The following is a 25585-nucleotide window of genomic DNA, read 5'->3' on the forward strand; positions in this document are numbered from 1 at the left end:
CCCTACAGCAGCCACCTCGCCCTGTGCAGCCTGCCAATTTTGCAGATTGAAGGATCAGGACATCCCCCCATCAATGGAAAAGGACCCTGGGATGGCAATGAACTGGGAAACCCAACAAACAGAAAATGAACAGAAATCACATCCTGCTGGCAGGGCTCCAGAATTAGGCATGATCCCAGGTGAGGGCGAAAGAAAGGAACGCTGCAGGAGATACAGTCAATCCCGAGATATTTGGCTCGTCCAGTTTACTGTACATACAATGACATTTTGAAAATAAGGACACCTGCAAATAAAGGACAACTGATGCAAGTCCTTTAGTTGTCCCTAATTTACAGGTTCCACTGTACTTAGAAAACTACCATTTCACACTAAAAATGATGCATATTATCCTACTCAAATATAGCATAGCAACACCAAAACATTGTTTCTCTATAGTATCCTGGCGATATATTGGTCCACTGCTTGAATTAAATGGGTTGTTTGGAATATTCAGCATTTAATCAGTACAGGAGTCAACATTGTCTTTTAATCTTCAGACAAACAGAAGTTATTGCTTCAACGTAATCCTCTTTTCATGGCAGGTCAGCAAATTTTCCTAAAATTCAACAAGAGATAGACTGAGAATGATTCTCCTACTCCTTTGTCAGCGTGAGGAATTCTTCCCGTGTCTTTTGGTCCTCACGGAAAACTCCGAGCATAGTGCTAGTCACTGTCTTGCTATTCATTTTCTGAACACCTCGCATCACCATGCACATGTGCCTGTAAACAACATTTTAAGTTAGTTACTAATCAGTTCTAAAGATACATGAAAACAATTAAAGCAGTTATCTTTTTTATGTTAACAAGATACAAGTTGCTGTGACGTTGCCCTTTTCTCTTACCTTGCCACCATTTATCTGGTTCACATGTTGACCCCTGTCTTTATTATGAAATGGTTTTATAGTTCACCTATGGGTTAAGGCCACATTATATAATAATCACATTTAGAGTATTTAACTATATAAACAGACTAGTTAACTGTGTGTAACTGTTAAAATATCTTTTCCAATTATATTTGAAAAGATTTACTGTCTCTTTTTGATTTCTGCTTCATTTCACAGTTGTGCAGTGGCTTTTTCAGATTAACACATTTACTGCTTAGCTGGTAACTCTGTGTGGTGAGTTACTAAGTCATCCGACCCCAAGGCCCCAAGTTTGTTTGCTATTCTGTGCTGAGTCATCTGATTTCCGCTGGGTGCTTGTAGTTGTTCTACAACTGTCCTCAGTAATCCTAAGCCAGGGAGGGGAAAGGTCAGCCAGGTTTTCTGCTTCTGGTTGACCCCAGCTGGAAAGTTAATGAGGACAGAATTGAACTTGGTTGTGGTGACTTCCACAATCAAATAGCCTATCAATACTCACTGTCCAGATTGACACATGAAGAATAATATAATTGCAATGTTAGAAAGATTTTATAGGTAAGAAGCAACACACATCTTTCAGTTAATGTGTCAGAATATAAAATAAATGCATAGAAGTAAATTGGTTATATGTACACTTGATGTCAAATCTTCCACCTCATCCTCGTACTGTGACTTTTGTGCCGTTCGGCAGCACCTCACAAACCCCCACGACCTCCACCACTTAGATGGACAAGGGCAGCAGGTGTATAGGAATATCGTCCCTCCAAGTTCCCCTCCGAGTCACACGCCATCCTGACTTGGACATATATCATCGTCGCTGGGTTAAAATCCTGAAACTCATTACCTAACAGAACTGTGGGTATACCTTCACCACGCTGACTGCAGCGGTTCAAGAAGAAGACCCATCACCACCTTCCCAAGGGCAACTAGGGATGGGCAATAAATGCCGGCCTTGTCAGTGACGCCCACATCCCACGAATGAATAAAAAAGTTAAAGGTGAGGAGCGTTATTGCTTGGGAATGGAACACTTCCCATTTCATTCACCCATTTTCAGATCAACCAATCCCAAGCCAGAGATATTACACCCAACAACATGCCTCCCAATCTCAGAGCAGCACCCTCTACTGCGATATATCTTTCCACTTCCTGTTGCTTCTCTAAGTGAGATTGGTAATTAATGTCAAATTAGGGACAGTTTTGTGCTGTTGGCCTATTCTTGCTTGGAACTGCATTAAGACTTTCCAAACTCCTTTCATTTCAGCAGACAGAGGAGACTTTCATCTCATCAGTCAGGGCTGGAATTGAACTTGGGTCCCAGAGGTGAAAGGCCCGTACTATCCAGTTCCGATCAACAACTGTGATTTTAAAGACCCACTTTCACCATCAGGACTCTTTTTCAAAAATCAAAGTTAGAAAAAGTTGTCATTGAATTTAATATCATATTTTCCCTCCCCACTTTAGCTTTCTCCTCTTTTCTCCCCTCCATTCCTGAAGGAGCTGACTCCTGCTAGGGTACTAATTTATAGGAGATGGCAGATTTTGGGTACTGTGAGCAAGTGGTCATTCTTCATGTGTGAGCTAAATCTGAAAGGTCCAGTGATAAATTTTCATATTTAAATTGAACACTTCACCCAGACCAGAAAAAAGTTGAGGCAAAGATTATTTTGGCAAGTGGTAAGATCTGTAGCTAAAATAATCCTCCCAATATCTTTACTGATGTTAATTCTAGGGCTCCAAGCCACTTTCTCCAATAATGCCATCATTACTTGCAGTGTAAACACAAATTTATTATTATATTAAGATCACTGGGTGGGTGATACCTGTTGTACGTAATATTGTGATAAGTATTTTATTTTCAGTAGACGTTACATTAAAAATAATATGAACTTGCATTTATTTTGTGCCTTTTACATCTCAGGACATCCCAAAGCGCTTAACAGCCAATGAGGTAATCAATTTAAAGAACATAGGAACAGGAGTAGGCCATTCAGCCCCTTGAGCCTGTTCCGCTATTCAATTAGATCATGATTGATCTGTACCTTAACTCCATCTACCCACCTTGGTTCCATAACCCTTAATATCCTTACCTAACAAAAATTTATCAATCTCAGTTTTGAAATTTTCAATTGACCTAGCCGCAACAGTTTTTTGGGAGAGTTCCAGATTTCCACTACCCTTTGTGTGCAAAAGTGCATACCATTTTCACCCCTGAACGGCCTAGCTCTAATTCTTTGAAGAAGTAACAGAAAGGGTAGACAAGGGTAATGTAGTAGATGTAATATATTTGGATTTTCAAAAGGCCTTTGATAAAGTACCGCATAGTAGACTCATGACTAAGGTCCGAGCATGTGGAGTCAGGCGACAAGTAGCAGAATGGATAGCAAGCTGGCTACAAAACAGAAAACAGAGAGCAGGGGTCAAAGGTAGTTCCTTAGACTGGCAAAAGGTGGGAAGTGGAGTTCCACAAGGATCGGTGCTGGGTCCACTATTGTTCACCATTCACATAAACGATTTAGACTCAGGAATCAGAAGTACAATTAAAAAATTTGTGGATGACACCAAATTGGGGGGGGGGGGGGGGTACAGTTAATACCGAGAAGGACTGTGACAAAATACAGGAAGATATTAATAAATTTGCAGAATGGGCGTGTAATTGGCAAATGAATTTCAATTTCGTTAAGTGTGAGGTATTACATTTTGGTAGGAAGAATAAGGGGGTCACATACTGCTTGGATAATAAGAGTCTAAATGGGGTAGAGGAGCAATCTGGGGTACATTTACACAAATCACTAAACGTAGCGACGCAGGTTAATAAGGCCATAAAAAAAGCAAACCAAGCACTGGGGTTCATTTCTAGAGGGACAGAATTGAAAGGCAGAGAAGCTACGTTAAACTTGTGTAGAACCTTGGTTAGACCATACTTGGAGTACTGTGAACAGTTCTGGTCTCCATATTATAAAAAGGATATAGAGGCACTGGAGAAGGTGCAAAAAAGATTTATTAGGATGATACCAGAACTGAGAGGTTATACCTTTCAAGGAAAGATTGAGCAGGCTGGGGCTCTTTTCTCTAGAAAAGAGCAGAGTGAGGGGTGACCTGATAGAGGTCTTTAATATTATGAAAGCGTTTGATAGGGTGGACGCAGAGAAGATGTTTCCACTTGTTGGGGAGACCAGAACTAGAGGCCGTAAATATAAGATAGTCACTAACAATCCAATAGGGAATTCAGGAGAAACTTCTTTATCCAGAGAGTGGTTAGAATGTGGACTCGCTAACACAAGGAGTAGTTGAGGCGATTAGCATAGATGCATTTAAGGAGAAAGGAATAGAAGGACATGTCGATAGGGTTAGATGAAGTAGGGAGGGAGGAGGTTTATTTGGAGCATAAGCACTGGCATTGACCTGTTGGGCCGAAAGGCCCGTTTCTGTGTTGCACATTCTATGTAATATGTAATTCTATGGTTATGCCGCCTTGTTCTGGACTCCCCCACCTGAGGAAATAGTTTCTCTATCTACGCTATCGACTCCATTAATCATCTTAAACAAATCAATTAGATCATCCCTTAATCTTCTATACTCAAGGGAATACAAGCCTAGTCTATGCAATTTGCGCACAGTAAGGTTCCACATACAGTAATGAGAGAAATGACAATTTAACCTGTTTTTAATGGTGTTGGCTGAGGGATAAATGTTGGCTTGGACACTGGGAGAACTTCCCTGCTCTTTTTAAAATTGTGCCACGGGATCTTATATATCCACCTGAGAGGGTAAATGAGTGACCTTAACAAGGCCCCTAACAAGAAAAATCATCTATTTTCCAAGTTTTCACCAATGCCCATTTGTGGAGAATAGGAATCCTCAGATTATTACAAAGCAATAATCAAATCACTTTAAATCTACAGGTAATATGTCAGTATCTCTTTCTTAATGATCAACAAGCCAGGGAAAGAAGGATGAGGAGGCATGTGGGAGGGCACAGAAGGGGAAGGAGCAGGGGGAGGAGGGAAAGAGAATTGGAAGAGAGAAGGGAAGGGGACAGAGGAGGGGCATGGAGAAGGGGAACAGGGATGCGGCAGGAGAGCAGGAGAGGGGATCAGGGATAGGGGATGTGGATTGGGAAGGTGGATGGAGCAGAGAGAGGAACAGAGGAGGGGTTGAAAGGAATCATGCGTAGGGGAGGAGGGGTGAGGGAAAGGACATCTGCTTAGCGGGGACAGTTGGGAAACATGCTCAGTGGTGGTGGAAAATTTGCTCTGCAGCAGGGGTGGGGGTGGTGGTAGGGTGTTGGGAAACATACTCAGGGAGGCAGTGGGAATCAGACACAGTGGGGTGAGGGGAAAGATGATAAGCGGGCGAGGGTTTAAAAGAATGCAGATTAGTGCTGGGTTTTATGTGCAGTCACTGGATGGATAATGGAAAAGAAAGCTAGAACCATCCTCCATTACTTGCTACATGAAAAGATCAGGGTTGAGCTGGCTCGGGCACAGTACTAGAGGCACTCTCAAAAATCTACCATTACAGAATTTTTCCACTTTATGTAGCGGAGTGCAGCCGCATAAACAGCTAACAATAACTATTTTAAGACGACAATTCTCTTAGAAAACATACACACTCACCCTTTCTGGTTAGAGTTTACAGTAATTGTTACGGAGCCACCCAATGATGTGAGTATGGAAAAACTGTGCAAAAACTGATATGCCAATTTATCGGGCAGCAGATCGTACTTTGGCATGTAACGTTACAGAGGTTCCACCCCTTGTAAGACAAGCAAGAAACTCCCAGAAATGGCAGCAGCTCAGCACAACCAGGTCTCTGTCATTTTCAGGGGCAGGGGGCACAACCCAGCCTCGAGTGATAAAGAAAGTTTCTAGCATGCTTCTTTATTGGCAATCTCACTTAGAGAGGCCACAGGATGGTTGGCATGGGAAATGGAAAAAAATGCCACACTGGTGCAGTAAAGGGTGCTCTTCTGAGGTCATTCCATGTACACCTTCAACTTACAGCATGATGACACAATGCAAGAGAACAAGCCGGAACGGGGATAGCACTCAAGAGTCCTTGCAGGTCAGCAGGTCATCTTAAAGAACTGTTTATAAGGGGTGATGAGTAAAATTAAAGGGATATGGTAACTTAAAGGTAAATGGCTGCATATGGGACAGAAATATTGGTAGTTTAATTTACATGCCATAATGAATTGAAAGTACAGTACTGACTAAAGTACTACCCATTGTCCCATTTCCATGTAATCGCTGCCCTTAACCAGCAATGTTGAAGCCCAAAACATAGTAAGAGTTATAACTGAGAGACCCCGATAAGTATTTATAACATTTTCAATTATGTAACCATTCAGTAGAGTGCACTTGCCTTTTAATGGTTAAATATTTACAACTATTCTTCATCCACTGTATTTTAAAAATATACCAACATAAAAATTATTTAGGTTAAATTTTTTATATGGTGTAAAACCTTGCCCCCAAATTACAAGATGACTAGTACTGATAAATAGAACAAAAACATGTACGCTTAAATGAAATAAGAATATGCTTACGTTGCTTCTATGACAACTGCTACTCCAGCTGGTTTCATAGCCTCTGTAATGGCCACTGCAATTTGCTTGGTCAGCCGTTCTTGAACTATAGTGGATAAACGTAGGAAAAATTTTAGTACCCACCTCCAACAAATGACGATTGAAATTTGTTGCTATTTACAAATATGTTAATACATGTCCAGTAGCTAAGGGGTAAGCCAAGGAGTTTTAAACAGTACAAAGGATTAAGCAAAGAAGATATTACGGTTGAATATAAAAGACAAATGAGAATTACATCAGAAGTAAGAGACCAAAGAAGGTGTCAGAAAAATAAATTGTAATACACATGAAGAAAAATACAAGAACCCTTCAGATTATGTTTGAACTATGTAGAGGGTTAGAGACCAAGGGGATGATTTCCTCTGGTCACTTTGTGTTAATGATATGCTAACCACAACAGGAAGATCTTTTATTGCAAAATTGTAAAAGCTGTATTTAAGGGGAGGCTTGATGCATACATGAGGGAGTGGAGAATAGGGAGATAAAGGGGTAGCATAGGAAGAGGTAATTAGAGTGGGAGAAGAGTCATGTGGCCTATTTCTGTGCTGTAGATTTTATGTAATATGTAAATTTTCCTTGCAAATGAGGCATGTAAAGATATGGCTGTTTTTCAAAGATGGTTTCAAAAAGAATGAATGACAAGTAGGGATGGAACTTGCCACTATTTTGAGCAGGCGTTTAGGTCATGGCTTCACTAATATCTGCAGTGAGGCCTTGGAGTTTGCTGAACCTTGTGTTGACTAGAGCCATGAGGTTCTTTTCCAAGTTAGGACTTTAGGTTGCACATATACAATGACTTAAATGGTGCGGATGTGATTTTACAAAAATGCAGGTTTAAGACCCACGCTGGGACCAATGATTACCTGCTTTGAATAATTTTCTGAATCTGAGATCTGCTGAGTTATGAACCAGGAAGTTCTCCAAGGTACTATTCCATAATTCAAGGTGGAAAACTACTATTGCTGCCACATGGACAAGTACTGAGCTTAGTTTAAGTCCATGCATATTTGTTGCTGGTACTTCAGGATTAGAGGAACCTCACAGGAATGGGATCAATTAGCTATCTATGACACCATAAAGTTAGATTCCCCATGTGCTTACACCTACACTATGTGGAGGATGCTTCGATTTGTAGAACCAGGGGTCTTCTTCATTCTTCAAACAGAAGCATCCTCCACAAACTGTAGGAATAAGCCCAGGTCACTAATGGGGAAACTCATTGGAATGTTGCCCTTTAAAATGTTTTGACTATGTGGGTGCCTTCCTTATAATCATCTTATCCCATACTGTATAGAAGCTGTCTCCCTTAAGGAGATGTTTTAATTTGTTTCCAAAATGAGATGAAACCTGAACATATAAGAAGGGATAAACAGATATATAGAGGGAAAACGGGATAGATAAATGTAGAGAGGGATGCTGCAGTTGGTTGGCGTTATGTGCGCATGTAGAAAATACTTTCATTTGAAGAATTCACATGACCCTACAAGGTAGGTAAACTAGCTTTCTTCTTTCTTTACAGCACCCTTTATAGTGCGGGAGACTGGTCCAGTGGTGCTTATAATGAGGAGGAAGAGGGTGTGCCTCTTGGTCCAGAAAATACTCCAGCACAAAAACTTGATCTACTAAAGCCCAAATCATCTTGGATGTGCTCTTTGACAAATGTGTGAGGATTGGCCACCATACAAATCCTATCAACAATCGACTTTTCAAAGACTGGCCCAGGACGTTGCAGTTGACCTGATGAAAAGGCCCCTAATTTTATTACAAGGTTTCTTACCTGCTATATAGTTACAATGCATTTTACCAACTACTTTGTAAGTCTCTGATTTGATATGGCCAATATAGGAACATAGGAACAGGAGTAGGCCATTCAGCCCCTCGTGCCCGCTCCGCCATTTGATAAGATCATGGCTGATTTGTGATCTAGCTCCATATACCTGCCTTTGGCCCATATCCCTTAATACCTTTGGTTGCCAAAAAGCTATCTATCTCAGATTTAAATTTAGCAATTGAGCTAGTATCAATTGCCGTTTGCGGAAGAGAGTTCCAAACTTCTACCACCCTTTGTGTGTAGAAATGTTTTCTAATCTCGCTCCTGAAAGGTCTGGCTCTAATTTTTAGACTGTGCCCCTACTCCTAGAATCCCCAACCAGCGGAAATAGTTTCTCTCTATCCACCCTATCTCTTCTCCTTAATATCTTATAACAAGTTAAGGAATGTCTATAGAAAACAAACAGTTGATGTCCTTTATGAATATCTTTGTTCTCCTGACATAATAAATAAGTTGTCTTTGCATTGACGTAAAGAAAGCAATGTTCAAGTTCTAAGTTACGAAACAGCAGACAGAAGGATGGAATGATAACTTCTTGTTTGGAGCTGAAACTCTCATGCCACTTCAAGCAGAATAGCGAGCCCTGTTAACTGCCCTATCCTTATGCAAAATCAAATGAGACTATTTGACAACTGCTACCTGGAGTTTTCTACCTCTCGTTGCAGAAACTAAGACTACTAAAAAAGCTGTTTTCAGGAGACAGTTCAGCAACTGGGTGAACCACTGTAAGAACAGGTTCTCGAGTAAGAACAAAATTTGATAATAAAACTTTGGAAATGTCCCTCTGGTGTTTCTTGGCAATAAATAAGGAAAACAGAATTTGCCAGATAGAAAGAGAGCAAATTCAAATATACTGGCCCTGAAATCCACAGGGGAGGTGCATCTCTATGTAAGTGCTGAGATGTGTCTGCCTGGATCTCTGCTACTGAATCTGAAATAGTTTGCTGGTTTAGCGAGAGGATCCTTCATTTGCCTGACATTGGCGGGCACCCATGCAACTAGGTATGCATCTAGGACACATGCCATTGTATCCAAGCTGGAAAGTTTGGCGGAGGTGGACTGGCTGAGGGCAACGTTGGGTCCCCCCATCCTTATCCCCCAGAAACAGGGTTTTGATGCCTTCTATGAAGGGGGTCACATGAAAAAAATACAATGGTCTTACAAGGTGCTAACCATGAAGTCAATGGAAAGGAAAATTGAGCCTGTGTATAACGGGCATCCGATCCGCAACCATAAGTTTTCTGCCTGTGCCGGAAGTGAAAGTGATCCCCTATGTGTCGCAAAGAAGGTTTGGATTAGACAAGCTTAAATTTAGGCCAATATATTGATAAATTAGATTATAGTTTTGAGAAAAAGACAATCAATGGGCAGTTATCTATAGGAATTGCCTATAGCACATTTTATGAGGAAATAGAAATATAAATTATTTTTGAATTAACAGTACCTTGAAGTCTTCTACTGTAGATTTCAACAATCCTGTAAGAAAAGAAAAAATTAAAATCACCTTCTTGTTGCAGTCTGGCATTGTAAGTTTAACTTTCAGTAAAATATTAATAATTTTAAAATTAAAATGTAAAAATGTGACCCTTTCCAATGCTTGAATATCACATGACCCTCAAAGTGTGTCAAAACATTAAACATGTGTTCTCATAAGGATTTCAAAAGGTTAAGAGGCAATAATTTTATTAAGTTATTGCCAGAAGTGGAAAAATAAGTTGGAACAAATTAATTAATGGGAATTTTGTGGTATTAAAGTATGTATTGGGGATTCTTCTTCATTCATCATTGTAACTGAATAACATCAGCTGTTAGTATGTCAAGCTCAAAATGACCCAAACACAATGCAAAGTTGATACTTTTCACCTCCATCATTAAAAACACTTTTTTGCTATTGATGTAAACACCCACACGTTTAATAATTTAATTTACTTTTTCATTATAACATCCCTTAATGTGCAAGATACTAACTTATTGATCATTCAATCACCAGTTAAAACATTTTATACTGAAATCCATTTGGGCAATTTACAAATACTTTGCCATCTTGAATGTGAAAATCACAGGCCTAAGCCAATTCCCAAACAGTACTGTTGCCCTGGGAAGCCATTTCAGTTAGATCCTTTGTAACATTTGAATGCAAACTTGGCATCCTTAATTGAGCCTCTAGAATTCAAGGGTAAAATTTATTTTAGTTGATAACTCAGACATGCCACAATATAGATCTGAGCTGCAAAGGTGAAAAAAAGGCTGAAACAAGATTGAGTTCTTTTTCATACATTTAAATGGTGCTAATTTGTTCTTGCAGGAAAATTACTAATTATTTGCAAACCTGTAGGCTGCCAGCTCCCCCAATCCAACAGACACCCATTGATCTGAAAAGAACAGCTTCCTGAATTCTTAATCAAGTTTAAGGGACCAATGGGAGGTCCAGAAGGTAATAAACAGACTAAGGCCTGCAGAGGCTGGATAGCCTCTGGCCACTTTGAATTTTAGATGCAAAGAAGAGAAACTAAACCGCAGATGAATACCAAATGCAACTCCCTTCGGGCAGGGAGGGGCTCCAAGCTGACCTGAGATCAGCCACCAGCAAATGGGCTGCACAATAATAGTCTTATATTGGGTAGTCCAAGAAAATGATCATCTTGCATATATGCAGGAGAGTTCCAAGCCTGCCCACAGAAGGCTTTTTGCCACCTGTTTCAGCTTAAAGATGGGACCTCTACCTTCAAGATCAGCATTGTGTGCAAGTAATTCAATTCAGGAAGCATGTTAATTTTACAAATTACTATGTAGTCCTAATGACAGAGAGAGACAGGAAACTACCATCACTGTGAATCCATCTCCATTTGATTGAGTGAAGGTTCACATTAAGGTACATTAATTTTGGTATCAAATGTAACAAAAAATTATTTCACCTCATCCCTACCTCACCGGTATCTGCCAACAGAGAAGAGAACTGGGTGATACTTTATTCTGTGATCTGTTTCCAAGACTTAACCCATTGATCTTCAGAATTAGGATGCATTCCAAATCAATCAATACCCAATAGGAGAGCAGGAGCTTATGAGGAGAGGTCCAGTAAACACAGGGATAGCTCATCCACATATCAGAACATTTTGTGAGTCACTGCCCTCAGTTGGTCACTTATATCATAGAAATCTTCCTAATCTAAACTGCTAAGTGTAGAAATTCATCGACGACTGGTTTCGGGCACAAGGGGGGCACGAGCGCCTGAACCAGGAGGCCCGAGGGACAGCCTGAAATTGGGCCTCATTTAAATGATCTCGGTGAGCTGCTGGTGCCTGTCATGCCTCCACAGGCAGCTCGCCCTTCCGCACAAACGAATTTCGGGCCATCCAGCTCACCGTCAGGGGTCTTGGGTAAGTATGGGGGGGTAGGGGCGGGAGAGGACAGCAGGAGTGGGACGATTGCGTCCAGCAGTGGCCGTAAGGAGTGCTGTGAGCTGGGAGGACCACTCCTGCTCCTCCCAGCTCTACATGGGTTTAAAAAAATTACTAACACTCACCTTTTCGTTGGCGTGCTGGGTCCTAAGTTGCAGCCATGCCAGGTGAAACTGAGCACAGCAGGCCCACTACCTGCTTAACTCGTCGGGAAACTAATCTCCTCTTGCCTGTCCAACTCATCCCCTCCCATGATTTACAGTGTCATTTCTAACCCCCAGGTGAAATTATTTTCATAATCTTTCTACTGTGAATCAGTGGCAAGATTATGCTGTACCGATGACGTCACTAATCCGAATAATGCATTTCTGAATAAAGTATGAACACTACAGTTATTAAAAACAATGTCAGTATTTATAGCCTCATCTTTTGAATCTGAGGTTGGGTGTAAGTCACATTGCCCTTACATATGTAAATGAGGCCCCCATTTGCTAAATTGGATATCACAGAGCAGAGCAGGACCTGCACCAAAAGGAAAGTTTGTAAATATCTTTTTAAAATTGTTGCTGTGGATCTAGGAGGAGCAGAAATGTTTGGCCGACTCCACACTATGCCGATCGCACCCCCTCCATTGCTGTTCCAACCCTACCGCCCCCTCCCCACCCTCACCCAGATAAAGCACTTGTCTTTGGGCTGCTGCTAGCAAGGCAAGCGGGCCGATATTGATTTCTTCAAATGGGCAAGCTGCCTGTGGAGGTGCAACAGACACCAGCAGCTCACCCAATTAATATTGATGAGGCCGGAGGCCCAAAGCCTAATTTCAGGCTGGCCTGAGCCTCATGGTTCGGGAGTGCTTTGTGGCCTTCGCGCCCGAAATCGGTTGATGATGAATTTATATCCTGTCCAGTTGAAATCGTAGCAATGAAAGCTTAATATTATAGCATTTGGCATTTGGTTTGGGTTTGTAGAATAAATTCACATTGCCATGTTCAAAGGGAGGGCGGGTCAGACATCGGGAAACATTTACCAACCCACGCTCCCTTCGAGTGCAGGATAGTTGAATTCATCCTCATGTTTCTCAGAGTTGCTATTATATAAAAGTCCCTAAATACTTACTTAAAATCTGACCTTACATAATGTACTCTTTTTTCGACTTTGGTATAGCCCTGAACATTTTAAATAATCGTTTGTTTAATCCTTTTTCTGAAGTTAACAAGAAACCATGGCATGACTTTTACATGGAGCCAGGAAGAGAATGATGGGGGGGGGGGAAGGTAATCGGACTCGAAACGCAGAAGTAAAGTTGGCGGGTCGGAATCTGCGATTGCAACTTAATTGAAGGTTAAAACTTTACTTCCGGGTTTCACACTCAGCCGCCAGCCTGATTGACAGACCGGGGGGTGGGGGGGGGTTGCGCGGAAAAGACCGGGGTGGGGGGGAGGGGGGTGATCAGCTTGGGAGTATAGTTGGTGATTGGATCGGTGGAAGAGTTGGTGATTCTTGGGATTTTTCCGTAGACACAAAAGTATGTTAAAATGCTAGCTGCAAGGCATCCCTTCAAAAAAAACTTATATAGCTAAAATTACACGTCATGGTGGCTGCTGGAAAGTACAGGGGTTAAATTGGTTAACCCCCAAAACAGGCGCGAGGATCACAGTGCACAATTAACCCGCGCCCAGTCATTGAGATGCAGGCAGCACCTAACATTCGTGCTGCCTTCTGTTTTACATGACTGCGCTGTTGAGTGGTTGCTCACCAGCAGGGGGCCCAGATATTGTGAGTGGCTAGCACCACTTAAAGGCAGCCTGCACCTCTTAAAGGGAAGGTGCACTGTGGCTGCAGGAAATGGTGGAAGTCAATTGTGAAGCGAATCCATGCTGCAATATAGTGAAGCATTGTGATGATGGGACCTCTGGAATTTTTAATGAGCAACATCTTGGCTGCTCAAAGTTTGTGGGACTCTGATATTTTCAAAATATAAGATATGGGTCTGAATGGAGTCTGAACGGAGATCAGAAACCGCACACAGATGCAGGACCCATCCTTATGTTTACAAACTGTCGAGTTGCTTTAAAACATTGAATAAAGGTTGCTCAGTACTATACTCCCCATCATCCATCTACCAACAAACTCTTTCAATCAGTACGCAGCTCTTCCAATCAGATGCTTCCTCTCACCTTCACACATTACCACTGTTGCAAGCCGCACACCCACAACTCACAGGTCACACTCACCGGCAGCTATTCAACCACGACAGCCACATCACCCAAACATCTTGCAGGACACTCAGCAACACACTTGCTACTTTCTAGCAGGCGAAGGTGGCGCACAACAGGAGGCAGCAAGTGGCAGTGGCTCCATGGAACACGAACCTGCTGTCCTCTCTCAGGATGACAGCATTCCTGTCCCACTCCTGCCATTCTGCTAGTGCCCTTACTGTTGCCTGTCAGCTAGCTAGCCCATTCCCTGTACAGTATTGAAACTTAATTATAGGAACATAGGAACAGGAGTAGGCCATTTAGCCCCTGGAGCCTGCTCTACCATTCAATGAGATCATGGCTGATCCATGACCTAACTGCATATACCCTCCTTAGCCCCATTTCCCTTAGTACTTTTGGTTAACAAAAATCTATCGATCTTAGATTTAAAATTAACAATTGTGCTAGCATCAACTGCCATTTGCGGAAGAGAGTTCCAAACTTCTACCACCCTTTGCGTGTAGAAGTGTTTCCTAACTTCACTCCTGAAAGTCCTGGCTCTAATTTTTAAGCTATATCCTCTCGTCCTAGTATTCAAGTGTAGGAGACCTCCAAAAACAGGTACAAATGCATCAGCAGCCAGAAGCAATAATCCAGCAACTTGTAACTCCTGCATGATTCCATTATATAATGCTGGTGGGAGTCCTCCATGCGGTTTAAGACCTGTTCAGCTGTGCGAGGTTAAGGCACTGTGTTGGCTGGAGCATGGCGTTACAAAATTGCATCTGTCCCTTTAAATCAGCGTTGCACACTGATCTACCGCCTAATCTCCCTACTTTACATGCTGCCGGCGTTCGTTAAGTGCGCATGTGCAAACGCCTTTACCACGATGGCGCACATCGCGTACACCATTTTGGGTCCTTAGGAGTCTGTGTAGCGCCTACACAATGGGCGCTATGTGGCCCAATTTAGCCTTGAATATGTTTAAGTAAGATGATGAATATTAACAGCAAAAAAGATAGTTCTAGTCCTTAGTGTCAGGGAGGCCTCCAACTTCATCATGACCCTCTCCCACTACATTCTAATGTCCCAGGTTCTCAAGTGCAGCTTGTTCAAATAGATTCAAAGGTGTAAGGTGATAGGACTCTCCTTTATTTAGGATCGTTCCCTTTTATGCACCACCTTGTCCTGCAAACAGAGAAGTAATGTTGAGACATTGGAAGTTTGAAGAGCACATTAAGAGTGAAACCCAAGCATCTACCCAGCAAGTTGGTTGTGTGTGAGTGAATGAACATGCATCATGCAGTTAGGTTGTGTTGTAAGGTTGCTTTGTGTGCTCACCTTTCAAAATGGTAACATTATATCAATTCCAGTTTTAATTGGCAGCAATAAAGTGTGTCCTGCTGCAATATGTGAATGTGAGTGAAGCATGGAAAGAGCTGTTTTGTGAGGGCTCAGTCATGTTTAAGAGGGTGAGAGCAAACTCTTTGTGGTATGCATAATATACCCAACTCCTTGGTATTGTAAAATACTGGCTTATCTTATCGTGGCAGATTTTAACAGGCTGTTAACCCTTTTCCACATCTATTCTCACATTCTTCAGTTTGTGGACACATCATAGGCTCTGTCTGCCTGCCACCTCATGCCAAGGAGAGTGGATGGAGCTCCCGTGGGAAGGGTGTCCTGACTCCCAGACAGGGCAACCCTCCTATGTTGCACATCTTGCACAAGCACTTCCAAAGCAACATCTGAAAATGGTGTTGCTCCGCATTCTTAACCAGTCATTTGAGATTGGTGTACAGTAAGAATTAAAGAATTGCTTCAAATAGCAGCTTCAGCTATTTCCCACCCACCACTGACAATAAATTCTTACCGACCCAATCTGGACCAGGTGGTCACTAGGCATGCTTAATAAAGCCGGCCGTACAAAATCCAGCAGGTTGACTTCAGTAAGCAGTTCAGCGGCAGGACTGGAATATCAACTCGTAAAGTTTACAGTTAAACTATGTACTAACTGACCCTGATTTTTTACATTTCTGAAGTTTAATGACCTTAACATGTTTGTTGACTGGGCAAAAATCTGTTTGGCTTGTGGTTTTTTGCTGCATTGTGTAACATGCACCAACTAGATCTGTAGCTTGCTTTGCAACAGTTTAGAAAATAGAAGTATTATCATACACCAATTAGTATTATTTTATTTTATGGCTTGATAATAATGAGGTGCCAACCTGGTGAAGCTACAACACAGGACTACATGCATGCTAAACAGTGGAAGCAATATGGTATAGACAGAGCTAACCGATCCCACAATCAACGGATCAAATCAAAGCTCTGCAGTCCTGCCACACCCAGTTGTGAATGGTGGTGGACAATTAAACAACTAATGGGAGGAGGAGGCTCCATGAACATCCCTATCCTCAATGATGGCAGAGTCCAGCACGTGAGTGCAAAAGACAAGGTTAAAGCATTTGCAACCATCTACAGCCAGAAGTGCCGAGTGGATGATCCATCTCGGCCTCCTCCCGAGATCCCATCATAACAGAAGCCAGTCTTCAGCCAATTCGATTCACTCCACATGATATTAAGAAACGGCTGAGCGTACTGGATACAGCAAAGGCTATGGGCTCCGACAACATCCCGGCTGTAGCACTGAAGAACTGTGCTCCAGAAGTAGCCATGCCTCTAGCCAAGGTGTTCCAATACAGCTACAACACTGGCATCTACCCGACAAAGTGGAAAATTGCTCAGGTATGTTCTGTCCACAAAAAGCAGAACAAATCCAATCCGGTCAATTCCTGCCCCATCAGTCTACTCACAATCATCAGCAAAGTGATGGAAGGTGTCGACGACAGTGCTATCAAGCGGCACTTACTCATCAATAACCTGCTCACCGATGCTCAGTTTGGGTTCCGCCAGGACCACTCGGCTCCAGACTTCATTACAGCCTTGGTCCAAACATGGACAAAAGAGCTAAATTCCAGAGGTGAAGTGAGAGCAACTGCCCTTGACATCAAGGCAGCATTTGACCGAGTGTGGCATGAAGGAGCCCTAGTAAAACTGAAGCCCATGGGAATCAGGGGGAAAACTCTCTAGCGGCTGGAGTCATACCTAGCACAAAGGAAGATGGTAGTGGTTGTTGGAGGCCAATCATCTCAGCCCCAGGACATTGCTGCAGGAGTTCCTCAGGGCAGTGTCTTAGGTCTAACCATCTTCAGCTGCTTCATCAATGACCTTCCCTCCATCATAGATTTAAGGTGAGAGGGGAGAGATACAAAAGGGTCCAGATGGGCAATTTTTTTCACTCAAAGGGTGGTGAGTGTCTGGAACGAGCTGCCAGAGGCAGTAGTAGAGGCGGGTACAATTTTGTCTTTTAAAAAGCATTTGGACAGTTACATGGGTAAGATGGGTATAGAGGGATATGGGCCAAGTGCAGGAAATTGGGACTAGCTTAGTGGTATAAACTGGGCGACATGGACATGTTGGGCCGAAGGGCCTGTTTCCATGTTGTAACTTCTATGATTCTATGATTCTATAAGGTCAGAAATGGGGATGTTTGCTGATGATTGCACAGTGCTCAGTTCCGTTCGCAACCCCTCAGATAATGAAGCAGTCCGTGGCCGCATGCAGCAAGATCTGGACAACATCCAGGCTTGGGCTGATAAGTGGCAAGTAACATTCACGCCAGACAAGTGCCAGGCAATGACCAACTCCAACAAGAGAGAGTCTAACCACCTCCCCTTGACATTCAACAGCATTACCATCGCCAAATCCTCCACCATTAACATCCTGGGGGGCGGGGGGGGGTGGGGGGGGGGGTCACCATTGACCAGAAACTTAACTGGACCAGCCACATAAATACTGAGGCTACAAGAGCAGGTCAGAGGCTGGGTATTCTGCGGCGAGTGACTCAACCCCTGACTCCCCAAAACCGTTCCACCATCTACACGGCACAAGTCAGGAGTGTGATGGAGTATTCTCCACTTGCCTGGAAGAGTGCAACTCCAACAACACTCAAGAAGCTCGACACCATCCAGGACAAAGCAGCCCGCTTGATTAGCACCCCATCTACCATCTTAAACATTCACTTCCTCCATTACTGGCACACCGTGGCTGCACTGTGTACCATCTACAAGATGCACTGCAGCAACTTACCAAGGCTTCTTCGACAGCACCTCCCAAACCCGTGGCCTCTACCACTTAAAAGGACAAGGGCAGCAGGCACATGGGAACTCCACCACCTGCATGTTCCCCTCCAAGTCACACACTATCCCAACTTGGAAATATATCGTCATTCCTTTATTGTCGCTGGGTCAAAATCCTGGAACTCCCTACCTAACAGCACTGTGGGAGAACCTTCACCACATGGACTGCAGCAGTTTAAGATGGCGGCTCACCACCACCTTCTCAAGGGCAATTAGGGATGGACAATAAATGCTGGCCTTGCCAGTGATGCCCACATCCCATGAATGAATAAAAAAAAATACAGCTTGTTGGACCACCAATTGGTTGTGCTAGTGTGATAGGAGGGAGGTGTGATCCCTCTGCTCAGTTGCTGATCCCAGCTATTTCACTGTGGGCAGATAGTAAGCAGAGGCCAAGGCCTCCCCACTGGGATGAAAGGAAAGTCCAGAAGGAGAATTAACACCTGACCGTTCTCATGTGCCTCCTAGAAATTGGACTGGCATCACTGAAGAGTTGGGTTCAGGCACCTTGGCCACTCTTTTAATATTCAGGAAGGTGCATGAGCAGAAAGAAAAACAAGGCAACAAAAATTACAGGGTAACAAGACCCTCGAGAAACCTAATGGGGTAGAAATTGTTCGGAGTGGCGAACCAACACTGCTCCATAGATTTATACTAACCCACTAACGTATTGTGGTCTTTTCTTGGGGCACTTCCTTGAATAGGAAGCGAAGAAAAGCCCAGCATCAGTCGAAGCGAAGCTAAGACGCTGCGAGGAGAGAAGATCACACTCTCCCCTCGACCAATCAGATCGCAGCATTATTGACAAGCTGCGTTAACTATCTCTGCAGGCTTGGAACGTTAAACCAGGAAGTGAAAGATACAACATTAAAGTCAATGTAAAACAGTTATAGACATCGAAAAAAGAGGGTAAGAAATAATTGAATTAGATAAAACAGACAGAAGGGAAAAGTAAATGTTTTTTTTTTAAATGGCCAAAAATTGTTAAAATAAGGAGTAATGAGGCTCCACATTTTTAAAAATTAATTTTTAGTTGCTTGACAGTCATTAAGACTTACCGCGAATTTAAAACTTAGTTTAGACCTGGTATTTTTAAGCGTACCTGTTTTGTGGTGTAATTAGTTACTTTCCAGCTGGAAAGATAAGCAAGTTTGCACTTTTACAATGATTTCTCTGATTGCTCACCATTATTTTGCGAGCGATTTCTGCCCCAATAAGATTATGGGGTAATTTTTCATCTTCACAGCATGAAATTTCTGCTGGGGCTCTCCCAAGCGCCCGCTGTAACACTGCCGGGAGATCACCAGAAAACCCTGAAGAAACGGTGTAAATGGCCATTTATACCGTTTCTGTAGGCTTTCTGCTGAAGTTCTTGTGGGAGGTTGGGGGAACTCTGTGGAAATTCTACCTGCGGTTTCCTGGGTCATGGGTCATCTGATATACAAGATGGGCTCCCAGCAGGATTCCTGCCACCAAGAGGGAGTCGCCAGTGCCTGTTGCAAGATCCTGGGAGTGATGCAGTGGGACCATCGCTGCAGCATGCAAACAGAGCAGTTTAAAGGGCAGAAGCACCCTGAAGATCTGCAGGACAGTAGGCCTCTGCAGAGACCAAAGCCTACAAAGTAAGTTTGCATAAATCTAGTAATTTTCTTCACAAAATATGTGCTGCAGATTGGGTTTGCAGGTTCCACCACAATGCAAAACAGTATATACTCTCATCAGGAAGGGTACAGAAAAGAGCAACAGCACTTGTGCCAAGCATGGGTGTAGGTAACAAATTTTGAATCATACATTTTCAAAGCTGCCCCCTCCCCTACACTCACTGGCATGCACATTTCTATGGGGATGTGGAAGGAATCACCTTGTCAAAAACGATATGAACAGTCATTCTCTCCCTCTTCTTAGAAGTACTCCTCTCCCCAGAGACCCTCTTCTTCCTTCACAAAAGTCATCTGCTCCTTCATAGAGGCAGTCTACATTTCAAGTGGACTCTTTTCTTGGAAAATTTTGAATTTTTACATTATGGAATCTGTCAGAATGCACCATTCTTAAACACTTAACTTAATGGATTTTCAATCTAAAAAAGTTAATATAAAAGTGACATAAGGGTTCGTTCACATTCAATGGATCAACCAATTCATCACTACCCCAAAACCTGCAAGAACAGTTATTCTCCCTTCTTCTTAGAAGCATGCCCCTCCAATTCACAGAGGTAGTTTTCCCTCTCTAGCTACCCCCCCACCCCAATAATTCATGGAGAGTCAGTCTCTCTCGCTCTCGCTTTCTCGCTCCTCTTCTGACTGCTAGTCACAGCCCCAACACTGCTGCTTTGCTCCAGGAATGGACCTGTGCATATACCACAGGTGAAAATTCCTGATCAGGCAAAAACTATCAAGAGTCCAAGAATACCTACTTGCAGTGTGAGGTGGACAGTTCCATCCTGCAGCACAGCTACAGAGTCAGGTACGTATTGCAGCTGGGAGTACCATTGGAAGAATTATTTTAAGTATGTTTGGTTTTGTATAAGTAGTGAGTGTATTGGTTTCTATCACTTCCTCAGTCACACAGCAGCTTCCGACAAAGTAGTAAGTGGATGTTCCATTCCACTGCACTTCTGAATTTCTAGGCTTTTGTTTTTAAATAATCAGAAAAGAATGTAAGAAAACATGGATCTATAAAACCATTTTATCCTTCAAACCTCCTCACAGACCATGTACAATTTACTTTATCAAAGACTCTACCCATTTATTTCTCACAAAAGCAGCCAGAAAGGTCATTTGTATATTTATGTCCACTTAGCTGTGTGAGAGTTCGTTCTCTAAAATTAACAACCTAAAGAATACTTGAATGGACTAAATGATGATTTTATTTGTTTGAATTTTTGTTGCACCTCTTCAAAAATATATATTATCCAAGATATTTTGAAAATAAGTCCATGGAGTAGCATTATGGTGGGTTGAAGAGTGACCCTCAAGCCAGTCACAAAAATCGCGGCTTCCTCTGCTCTGTTCTCCCCCGCTTCCTTCCTGTGAGACTCTCCTGAAACTCCCTTCCCCACACTTAGCTACCTTACTGTCAGTGGGTGGGCAATGACTGCTTGATTTTCTGGAGGCCAGTAGCTGCTTTCCGCCCACATTCAGGGCAGGTGTTGGACCGGCGACTTGTTAATGAGGCCTAGGCATTAAAATATCCCGGGCCTATTTCCTGTTGCAGTGGGTGGGTTTCTAACCCACCCAGCAGAATTAAAATTGGGCCCCTAAAGTATTTCATTAGCTTTTTTAATAACCCCTTTAGTTTGCCAAGAAATTACGCCAAATTCTTTTTTCTTGCCACCTTTCATGCTGGACATCCTTCATCATGTTTTATCATGTAGTTGTGATTGGGTGAAATCCACTGGCGTTGTCCCACTCAGCTCCTGCCGATTACAATTATGATGTTGCTGTTCTTCAGTGTGTAACTTGGTCTTCCATTTTAAATTAAAATAGGATCCTTCACAGTATAAATATTTCACACTTCCTGTTGCAATTTGCGTCAGCTTACATTTATTTATTTATGCACATTGATAACCATAACTTAACTAACTTAATACAGAGGAATACATGTTATAAAAAGCCTAAACTTCTTATCAAATGTGAAAAATCTGTTTTACACTCCACCTACCTTGCTAGTTTGCTTAGTCCAACTACCCTTTTATTTGGCAAGTAACCTATGTGTACCTGCAAGTGAGAAATAAATATGGTAACAATTAATAAACAGCTCCATGTTACTTAGCCACTTAGTCCATGTGACCTAAAACACATTTCTGATGTGCTAGTGATAGAATTATGCCCGGAAAAGCTTTTACGTTGGGTTTGTGGGGTGACATGAAATGAAGAAACTACTATTGAATGCAAAATACAACAGTGCTGGTATAGCTGGTGAAGAGTTGCTTTTGAAGTGCAGGTACTCATGTTGCTATAGCAATCACCGTGTGCCGTAAGTCAGGAGCTACAATCTTTGATTGTCAGATGCTCCCAAAAATGCTCGTCTTATTTTCTGCTCACTTTTGCCCTTCATATTTTGCACCTCTGGACCTAATGAGCTCCATATATATTTGTGCAATTATTGTAATTTTTATACACACATATACAAAATGTATATTTCCAGATGTTGGAAATCTGAAATAAAAACAGAAAATGCTCAGCAGGTCAGGCAGCATCTGTTGAGAGAGGAAGGTAGGGTTAACATTTCAGGTCGATGACCTTTTATCAGAACCTACCATGTATACAGCTGAGAATATAATAAAGGCCGCCATCCACTATTCAATGGATATGGGCCTTTATTGCATAGGAGTATTTTAGACCACAGGTGACTTGCTGAACTTTCTCCTTTGCACCAATGATATTCTTTGCCACAATGCATTTTCCTAGGTTTTTATGTAACATGGAAAAAAAACACAAGTTGATAGTTTATGGGTACCTCTGGAACATATTTTTTAAAACATTCAGATCAAATGGTGAATGTACAATGTATAATGAACTGTTGAATAGAACAATCCTCAATTATGAAAATGAAAACACTTGAAATACCAGGTCATATAATCACTTATGCTTGTAATGTTTACAGATTCTGTCCTCCAACATCATGCAGTAGTTTATATTTTGTAATCTATTGCTATGCACCAGGCTGCAATTAGAATATTGTTGCTAGTTGTGGTCACCCTACTTCAGGAAGGAAGTCAAGCCCATAGATGAGGTACAGTACAGGTTCACTAGAATGTACCAAGGGTGAGAAGCTTTGGTTATGAGGAGACACTATAAAAATTGTAACTCTTTTCATTAGGACAGAGAAGGTTAAGAGGAGATTGACAGACATGTTCAAAATTATGAAGGGCTTTGATAAGGGAAATAAGGAAAAACTATTTCCACTGGCTGATCAGTGAGTCAATAACTAGCGGACGTAAAATTAGGAAATGTTAGAAGAATTATTTTAATATGCGGAAAATTATTTGGACATTGAATACCCTACCAGAAACAGTGGTGGAATCAGAATCTATAATAGGTTTTGTTAGGAAAGTGCAAAAATATTTGAAAAAGAAAATTTAAAAGGGTGCGGGGCAAGGCGGGAAATGAGTCTAAATGGATATCACTTTCAGAGAGCCAACACTGGTGCAATGGGTCGAATGGCTTCCTTCTGTGCTGTTAAACAGTATGATTCTAGGTACTACTTTATACATAGATGTTTTATAAAATATACTAACCTTGCCAAAAAATGGAACTAAATGATGCTCACAAAGTGAAAACATATCGATATCTTTCACAATAACTACTTCATCGTGGTCCTCATCAAAGACAGCGTCGTTCAGAATGTCTGAAAAAGACAAAAAAGAAAAATCATTAGAATCAGTACTATTGTACAGGAGAGATGCTGAAACTAAACGAAGGTAGTAATTTCTTCCTAGTTTCTTTATGATTATAAAAGATTTATGCTTTCTGCTAAGAAATTAAATCAACATTTATACTGGTAAAATTTTATATTGATCATAAAATGCGAATATAAAAAAGGAATATAAATTCCAGCTTGCCAATTCTGATAACTTTATTAAACATTTCTCAATATTAACAACACTTATATAAGCTGGTTCTAAGAAGTCATATTCAGGACAAGATTGGAACCTGTGAACAAACATTAATGGACTAATAATATGCAAGGACAGACATGATATGTTCTAGGCACTGAGCCACACGGTCAGGAGATGAACTCAATACAAAGAACATTTTTAAGAGTATCAGATAAGATGAGGCAGCAAGGTACAAACTGTGAGAAAAACAACTGACAGTGTCGCACAGACTCACCAAAGAGAATTGCATAATTAACAAGATGACTTAATGGGTTAACGTGTTATGTATTCATTAAAAATAACCAGAACATGTTGACATGTCATCATGTTACCAAGATGTTATTAAAACTATAAAAAGGTACAACACAAAAAAGTTCAGTGGGAATTGAACTTCTAGCTTCAACCAGTGTAAACAGATTAGAACTACACGCTTACAACATTTCCTGATGAGTCCTCATGTGAGTAATTGTCTATCACATTTCTCATCCTTGTTTTCAAATCTTTTGATGGCCTCGCCCCTCCCTATATCTGTAATCTCCTCCAGCCCTACAACTCTCTGAGATCTCTGCCCTCCTCCAATTCTTGCCTCTTGTGCATCCTCGATTTTAATCGCTCCACCATTGGCAGCCGTGTCTTCAGCTGCCTAGACCGTAAGCTCTGGAATTCCCATCACCAAGAGCCTATTTCCACCTCCATAACATCAGCCATCTTCGCCCCTGCCTCAGCTCATCTGCTGCTGAAACCCTCATCCATGCCTTTGTTACCTCTGGACTTGATTATTCAAATGTTCTCCTGGCCGGCCTCCCATCTTCCACCTTCCATAAACTTGAGCTCATCCAAAACTCTGCTGCTCATATCCTAATTCGCACCAAGTCCCGTTCACCCATCACCCCTGTGTTCGCTGACCCAAATTGGCTCCTGGTCCGGGAACGCCTCAATTTTAAAATTTTCATCCTTGTTTTCAAATCCCTCCATGACCTCACCCTCCCGATCTCTGTAACCTCCTCCAGCCCTACAACCCTCAGATCTCTGAGCTCCTCCAATTCTTGCCTCTTGTGCATTCCCAATTTTAATTGGCAGCCGTACCTTCAGTTGCCTGGGCCCTAAGCTCTGGAATTCCCTCCCTAAACCTCTCCATCTCTCTCTTCTCCTTTAAGATGCTCCTCAAAACCTACCTCTTTGACCAAGCTTTTGGTCACCTGTCCTAATATCTCCTTAAGAGGCTCCTGTGAAGCGTCTTGGCACGTTTTACTATGTTAAAGGTGCTATATAAATGCATGTTGTTGTTGTTGTTGTTGTTGTTGTTGTTGTGCCGCCAGTAATCTCTTGGCCGCTGTATGTAGTGGGTTATGTAGTATGAATAAAAAGCATAAACAGACGTCTCATTGTTTCCTAGTTTTTGAGCTTGTTTAAAGGGTTCTGGATACAGATTATCCTGCAAAAACCCAATGTATATTTAACCTCTTCTTTAGGCGGCAAAAATTGAACATTCCAGCTTGCCTAATATACTGAATGGGCAGAAAATCACGGATTGGTGAGTGCAGAATTGGAATTTCTACCCCAAAGGAGTTACATAATGTATTTTTTCAAGCCGCCTTAGTGTCAAGAAATTTAAATTAATTCATAGATTAACCTAAAGTCTAATGGTGATGCCGAACCTTGGATGAGCCTCCAGTTGGTCATCAAAACATTCTACATAGTATTAAAAACTTTGTGCATGATCTTTTTAACAAAATCTATGTAATAGCCTGCAATGTAACATAAAATGAATCTAATTTTAATATGTTAATTTACTTCTGGTCCAATGGAGGAGAAGGTTTAAGCACTCAGGTGCTTAAGACATCCTCTCCTACTCTCCCTCAAAAGA

The 25585-nt window shown here is 41.9% G+C and overlaps 1 protein-coding gene across 1 annotated transcript in view; it reads right to left on the reverse strand.

The window, feature by feature from the left end:
* Positions 1-468: 468 nt before the first annotated feature.
* gch2 (GTP cyclohydrolase 2) overlaps positions 469-25585 on the reverse strand; it is a 46272-nt gene continuing 21155 nt past the window's right edge. Inside the window, exons 2-6 of the mRNA XM_067988304.1 lie at positions 23359-23468; positions 21780-21835; positions 9763-9794; positions 6449-6533; positions 469-759 (exon numbers count right to left, since the gene is read on the reverse strand). Of these exons, the coding sequence (XP_067844405.1) occupies positions 633-759; positions 6449-6533; positions 9763-9794; positions 21780-21835; positions 23359-23468 (410 nt within the window). The 3' untranslated portion in view covers positions 469-632. The remainder of the gene's footprint in view (positions 760-6448; positions 6534-9762; positions 9795-21779; positions 21836-23358; positions 23469-25585) is intronic.

Source organism: Heptranchias perlo, chromosome 8 (genome assembly GCF_035084215.1).
Source record: "Heptranchias perlo isolate sHepPer1 chromosome 8, sHepPer1.hap1, whole genome shotgun sequence".
Classification (NCBI taxonomy): Eukaryota; Metazoa; Chordata; class Chondrichthyes; order Hexanchiformes; family Hexanchidae; genus Heptranchias; species Heptranchias perlo.